A 7,500-nucleotide genomic window follows, 5' to 3' on the forward strand; every position below is an offset into this window, starting at 1 on the left:
GACGGCTGTTGAATGTTGCTTGATTCCATGAATCCTTCAATGCCTATAGGCAAAGGTGTTGCGACACAATTGGTAATCTCATCATGCGGGATTGACACGATCACACTAGGTGTGACCTCACCCAAACCACCATGGGTTGAATCCTTAACATTCTCGATTTCTGTATTGGCTTGAATAACAATATTTGAAGAGTTTCTGTGCATATTTTCCACTCGATTACACGCATACTCTAGGCATTTCAAACCATCTAATCCATAAACACCACAATCAAAACACATTCGTGCCAGATAAGAGACGTTATCAAATGCAGGTGCATTCAGAAAACTCTTCAACGTGACCTCATTGTTGCTGTCCTCAGAGTTCGCGTTTAACTCGTAGCAGCTCTTCGAAGCTGAGTGCAGATTGGAAATCCACCCTTCAAGAGTTTCACAAAGACTTCTGATGCTAAAAAGAATGGCTGGGTTTTTCACCTCATTTCTGGAAAAGAGATAAAGGGCAAAAATAAATTTGTGTCGACATATCCAGGATAACGAGTTATTATTCTCCTACATGACCACCGAACAAGTGAGCGCGAATGTAACACCACGTTTGCAACTGGCCAGTCACAACAGACACTATCAATCAAAGGACCAAATCATGGCACGAAGCAGATACATGCTAACAGCTTCATCTAAGCGCGGGAAAACGCGACTGTACAACACCACGTTTGCAGTTGGTCAATCACAGTTAACACTAACAATCAAATGACCCAATCATGGTGCAAGTCAGACCACATACCGCACCTTCAGCTAAGCGCGGGAAAAACGCAAGCTAACGTTTCAAACAACACCAACATAATTAATCAAACAACCTACCTTGCTTTCGCTGAACTCTCAATTAGCTCCTCTACTTCCTGTGGACATTCAATCTCCTGACTTTCTTCTTCTACCGTCTCCGCCGGACTCTCCTCTAGCGGAGGGGTAGGGGAAAATGACGGGGACATGGCAGGTAAATGATCATCTGATGGTGACTTTAGTTTCTTTTTTAGAAGTCCTTTAGCTTTGGAGAGAATAGCCGGGATACCAGGGGATAGCTCCGACGGAACAGGACTCACAGGCTCTGATAGTCTTCTACTCTTCAGCTAAGGAGTCACAGAGAAATTTTATAGTGAAAACCCCTTAACGGGTCAGAGATTAGTTCACAACTAGCTTGACTAGGAAGACAACCCGAAGAAACACATCGGATGTGTCCAGGTGTCGGAGACTGCGTTACTATTATAAACAGATAATTAATTCGAGCAGGCCCTTTTAAAACATGCGATAATAGGAATTAAGTATATGTCAATCACAGTTAGGCCCGTTTCAAACGTCGAACTGTTCATGTGCCGAATCTAATGCAAATGAGAAAAATCCATTGTTTTCGCTCATTTGCATTAGATTCGGCACATGAAAAGTTCGACGTTTGAAACGGGCCTTAGAAATCAAAGATGAACAAGTTCCAAGTATTTCCATATTGATTGAAAGCTTGATTGAGTAACTCAGAGAAACAGAAGACCGTTGTCGACAGATCGTTTGTCCAATTTGTAATTGTGACACATTTTTAGTTGACTAGAGAGAGCGAGGGAGTACTGTATTTTGAAACTTATTAAAACGTCTAAAATCTAGTTTATTTGTGATATCGTGAAGTTCGGCCCTGACGGATTCGCGACACAGGATTACACCATAATAAAATGCACGTCGTGTATGACAAACGTCACGAAGTGTCCCGTAATCTTCGCGATATTTAGTATAATTTTGGTGATTATTGAAATTCTTTGCGCTGATTGGTTGCACTTAATGACCTCAGTTCCGACTTAAAAGAGTTTTCTATTTCTTCTTCTCCACTGATATTTTTTCAAACAATCACCTATGTAATTAAACTAATACTAACACAATTATTCACCTCAGGAAGGACCGAAGGCGCGGTGAATATCAGGGAATAAAAACCGAGACGAAGTCGAGGTTTTTATTCACCGATACTCACCACAAAGTGTCCCTCTGCTCTCATTGGTAAAAAAAGATTAGCAGTGTTCCTTTCACTTGTGTGCAGGGTTGCAGAACAGTGAGATGCACAAGTCTTTCACAAAGCGTGTTCATCGCAAAACATTGCAAATTCTTGGACATCAGTGACATGGGGAGCACTGTTGGCTCAGTGCTGAAAGCACACGCCTTCGATCATAGTGTCCCGGGTTCGATTCTCGGACTCAGCGCTATAATGTCCGTTGTGTGCATTGGTTCTCTACTCTGCTCCGCCTGGTTTGATTAGTTTTAACTTTAATATTGCTTTACAGTATTCCAAATCAGTGGAGCACTTGCGCTCGACTATATAAGTTTGCGACTATTATAACCATACCTCTGTGTCCTCGGTTGACAAAGATGGGAAACGAAAGGGAGAGCTTCTCTCCTGGAGCATCGGACTCTCCTGGAATATTACTGTGTAAAGTGATAATCAATAATGAAACTTCTCACACAACTCAGCCTGGCAGTCAAAAGGCCATCATTAACTTAAACCAACCAATTAAGTAAATTGCTTTCTTGCCAATATTGCTCCATTACTTTTTACGGATTAGACAGGGTATTGTTCTGAATAACCCAGAGTTTGTGTATGGCGGAAGAGGTCTAAATTAGTTGCAAATTTTTCTGTAAAACTCCTGAAGACAGGGGCCTAAAATTCACTATCTTGGTAGACATTGTTTGTCCTTAAGTTTGAAAATCAGATACACTGCATCCCGTCCATAAATTGGCACAAAATGTGTGAAAAACGTTCAAAGCTTCTTTTTATCGTACCGATATAGTAAATCCCCGCTTAACCAAACGTTCTTGGACCGTACTTGGAGAATAACGGCACACGATCTTTTTCTGTACGGGTTGCCTGACAACTCGTACCGATATATTCTCCTAATATTACTGCCCTCCATATAAATTAATAAGGAATGTACTTCCCAAGCTCAAAGCAATTTCTTTCAAAGGCAGGAATTTTGAACGATTGAAGTCAGGAAAGAACGGGCGAGTCAAACCACAAGGAAGTGAGCCAGTTCTAGGGTGCAGGAGGGAGGGGGGGGGGGTTGTGACAAAACTCTCATGATAAAAAATAAGCAGCAAACAATTTACCTTGCTTCACTTGAGGTGAATCGATATCTGAAAAAAAACAAAAAAAAAAGAATGATTTTGACTTCCTTTTTTCGCCAGTGTGCACCAGCTGGGCGGCACTAACGAGATTCGCATCACCGAGGTGTTTTTGAAAGGTTTAATAGCATTAACACAAAGAAGGAGATGACAAAGAATCTTTCAACGCTCCCAGCCCGGCAACGGAAAGAGAGCAAGAAAGGAAAGGCTACAAAGAGTGCTCTTTTTCATTGCACGAAAAAAGTTTAGCGAAACGGTGCCCCTTTATGGCGTTGCGTTTCCTTCGAGCAGCCGCCCACTAGTTTTCAGGCCAAACAGGCGGTTTAGACAAGTCAACGATGCCTGGAAGAATGTTACGAATCGTGAACACTCCACGACAGAGAACGACTCCGAACAGAGAACCCTTTATTCGTATAAACAAACTTGTGTGATCTTTTTTCACTCTCAACCTACCAACAGTCACGACTCTTTTCTTTCTTTTCTTTTTGTCCTTAAAAATGGTCTTCTCCTTTCTGAAAATAGTATAATTCAAATGTATATTAATTACTGATTTGCGCTTGCGTTCGCCTTATGCCGTATGAAAACGAAACTGACAAGGTAAAGCACTCGTTCCTGATTCCTCCCTTCTCCCAGCATTTGTGCGCGCTTATGCTTTTTTCGACGTTCGTTTTCACTTAGCATAAGTTACTTATGTTTGCGCCTGTGCTTGCGTCGCTTGTGAAAACCGGGCTTTAGCGTCGTCGGCATGTACTTACTTTGCTTCACCATAGGATCACTTAATTAGCTGAAGCTGCTGTGATTGGCAAAAGAGATTACTTTGAAAATCTATTGAAAACCGTGCGCTCTACATTTCTTGTCAAAAATAACATACTCAAACACAAAAGACAAATCTTTGCTCACTTTTCGCTAGCTTCCTCTTCAGCAACTCCAGCTTCATTCCCTGACAATCTCGACTCACTGTCGTCCGAGTGACATGGACTCCGTTCCAAAGCTTTCTTCCCCAACAATGGACTCTTTGCTTCCTGGTTCCTTTCTTGAATGTCCACTCCTTCAGTTTGCTGACCCACGTTGTCGACAAAGCCAGATCCAACACCGTAACTCATAACTCCTTGGTGTTGCTCTGAAGGGCTTGCCATCCCATCCTTTTCAGTGACGTTTCTTCCATTTTGTGGGCTGTCAGCAGAAACAGACCTCCGTACGTTGTTGTTCCCTTTTTGTCTTTCAGTGGTAAATTTCTTGGCTGCTGCAGCAGCGGTCATCAACATACCTTCTAAGGACAGGTCCTTCTTCTTAGTCCCCCTGGACAAGGAGCTACGTTCACTCATATTGCTCTCATCGTCACGATCACCGTCTCCTATCTGTTTGCCTGAAGCTGATCCAGTTCCTTCCAGATCATCGGTGAGCGCATCACTGCAGACACTTAAAGTGTCAGGGCTGCTTGTCATGCTAAGGTCACCATGGAAACTTGGCGGATAGCTGCTCTCTTCTGTTTCTGGTTCCATATCATGCTCCAGTGTGTCAAGTCCGAGAATAAGTTCCTAGGGGACGATAGACGCAGCAGTGGAATTAAATCTTCGTGACATCTTTGCCATTGCTACCCTACAGTACTTTTCTGCAGTGCTGTTTGTAATGTTAATTGCAAAAAGCGATTCTAATTTTCAAGCAAAAGGAATAGTTCTGGGGAATACCTTCCACTAGTGATGCTTTTGAATGCTTTTCAGGTAGTTATTAGAGTTCATTTGCCACGATATATTTAAATAATGATAAGTAATCTCTCATGCTACCTGATAGTCTCTGTTTTCCTCTTCGCGTAATCTATCCCGAAGGTTTGCTACCAAACAAACAGGAACCAGATCTCTGGCAGAACCAGGAATGATATAATGTCTGCAGTCCAGCAAAACCTGTGGTCAGATTTTAACCAAACTCAAATTTAGAATTAAGATTTAGATTTTATCACCAGATGTTAACCAAACTCAAGTACAACTTTGTTGATACTATTGTTTAAGTCTAGAGTTGTTTCACTTTAATCCCCAGGCCCCAGTAGTTCAAAAGGTGGATAACGCTATCCACTGGATAAACCCAGAAACTCATAAGGGTTGAAAACCTTTATGAGTTTCTGATAAAACACAATCCAGTGGATAAACACTAGCAAAAGCAATTGAGTTATCCGTTGGATTGTGATTTATCCAGTGGATAGCGCTATCCACCCTTCCAACAACTGGGGCCAGATAAAGAACCGTAAAGAATTAATTCTTTGTTCTAAAATGAGTCTTGGTGAATTTCTTTATTTCCACCCAGCGCCTCGAAACAAAGCTTTTCTTTCAAAGAATGTTGCCGAGCAAAATGGTGATGTTTGTCCAACATTATAATTTCTGGAAACGAAACGCAAATGAGAACAAAATTAAGGCCATCTTTTTCTTAAAACAAGTACACATGCAAACTTCGGACAACTTTGGATCCAAATAAAACAAGGGCACCCAACGTCAATTTTCGGAAAATATCTGTTCGGAAGACGATTTGATATCTAGAATTTTCGGAACATTTGTTGTAAAATTTCTTGCTTGCCTGCCTGTCCTAGGATTCTCGAGCCCCTAAAAAATGGTATAATTGCCCATTTTAGAAGGATTTTTACCCTAAAAATGTCACCTATTTTTTTGGAAGCCTTTTTTCTGGCTGAAATTTTCGAAAAGGTACGTTTTGATCCCTATAATTTTCGGATCACTTGACTTTCAGCTAGGACATCCGAACAGATGAAAAATTTTTAGGGGATAAAAATATGCCTATATCTACCGTTTAAATACAAAAATACGTTTTACAATGCTATGTTTAAGTGGTTTTGAACTATATTCTCGTTAGGTGCCCCTGATAAAACTCGTAAGAAAAAGCCACTTAGGGTGGTTATGTGTACATGTACGACTCTTCGAGGAAGCAGCTGTTTACGAAAAATATGTATTTGCTTTAGAAAAATCCCTCACCATGACACATTGTTTGACTTCTCCCATCTTATGCAGCCTTGCCACACACTCCTTGACAGATAGTAGACCAAACCATTTAACACAACCTTCTGAATCATAAACATAGATCTCAGAACCAACACAACAGATGTCTTGGACCTCTGTAGAGAAAAAAAGGGCCAGTTTTGTGAGACAGGACTTCCGGATATAGGTTTTTAATAGTGCATTAATAATTCATGAGCGAAACAATCAATCAGATCACCGATAAAACGTCATGTGCATAAGCTTTGAAACTGATAAAACAATCCTCATTACAATTCTTTATATAAAGCATACTAATAAGACAGAGTTTGTTTTTCTTGTCTGCTATTGTTTTCTTAACACATAATTCGAACCTTTATTCAGACACCAGGGGGACTCGCTTTTTGTGGAAATGTGTTTGAAAAAACTCGCAGCACCTGTTTTACTGCGTCTGAAAACACTTGGCTAGGCCTCGTGTTTTTAAACCCGATTTAAACAACGCCACTTGTTTTTTTAACATTACATAATACTTAAAAATTTAATGTAAAAATAAAAATCAACATTATCCAAAAAACGCTTGTAAGCCAAAATCTTAAAGAGCTTTTTTCGTTACCTGCATCCAAGCTATACCAAGCAACCAACTGTCCCAAAATCGGATCCATGATGTAGAGAGACATCCCATACCATGTCACTATAAATCGTTCCCTACAATTTTAAGAAAAGAAACGTTTTTCAAATAATTTGTTACCAAAGGAATGAGATGAGGATTAATTAAGACTTCCTGGACTCTGTGTGAGAAGCAAGACTTTGGCAGTCAGTAAACTGATACCTTCACCCTTGAGAAAACCTGGGGAGGTCTGGTTAGGAAAGCAGCAATTACCTTATGCCCACAGGTCTACATGCAGAGGGTGACCAAAAATTTACACGGTACTAGACAAGGACAGCATTTGTAATGGAAGGCCCTGGAGGGTTCAAACTTACATTGAGGTTTCTGCCGAGGCGCCACCTGGAAATACGGACGTTGAGCAATGACAACATCGATGAGAATGTCAACCTCACCAGAAAATATCACTTCTGGTAATTGGGATGATTTTCCAATAATACTACGAAAATCACCAAACTGTGGAATGGGCTCAAATTTTTATATCGTTGCCACACCCATTTTTTGTTGCTGTCCTGCCCATTTTCGTAGAAGAATTAAGCCGGTATGTGAGCCGGATGGCACACATTACTAGTAATGTGCGCTATCTGGCTCACATACCAACTTTAATAATTCTCCAACGAAAATAGGCGGGTCAGCAACGAAGAGTGGGTGTGGTGACGACATAAAAATTTGAGCCCATTCCACAGTTCAGTGATTTTCATGGTATTACTGCAACTAC

At 40.9% G+C, this 7,500-nt stretch overlaps 1 protein-coding gene across 3 annotated transcripts in view; it reads right to left on the reverse strand.

Moving 5' to 3' along the window:
• The window catches only part of LOC138060778 (BLOC-2 complex member HPS5-like), a 39,986-nt gene that overhangs the window by 20,200 nt on the left and 12,286 nt on the right, over positions 1–7,500 (reverse strand). For all 3 annotated transcript variants that reach the window (XM_068906640.1, XM_068906642.1, XM_068906641.1), the window contains exons 11-19: positions 6,732–6,823; positions 6,119–6,258; positions 4,928–5,044; positions 4,044–4,681; positions 3,597–3,655; positions 3,129–3,155; positions 2,371–2,450; positions 855–1,120; positions 1–477 (exon numbers count right to left, since the gene is read on the reverse strand). The exon at positions 1–477 is cut by the window's left edge and continues 512 nt beyond it. In XM_068906640.1, coding sequence (XP_068762741.1) covers positions 1–477; positions 855–1,120; positions 2,371–2,450; positions 3,129–3,155; positions 3,597–3,655; positions 4,044–4,681; positions 4,928–5,044; positions 6,119–6,258; positions 6,732–6,823 — 1,896 coding nt within the window. The remainder of the gene's footprint in view (positions 478–854; positions 1,121–2,370; positions 2,451–3,128; positions 3,156–3,596; positions 3,656–4,043; positions 4,682–4,927; positions 5,045–6,118; positions 6,259–6,731; positions 6,824–7,500) is intronic.

Source organism: Montipora capricornis, chromosome 8 (assembly GCF_036669925.1).
Source record: "Montipora capricornis isolate CH-2021 chromosome 8, ASM3666992v2, whole genome shotgun sequence".
NCBI lineage: Eukaryota > Metazoa > Cnidaria > Anthozoa > Scleractinia > Acroporidae > Montipora > Montipora capricornis.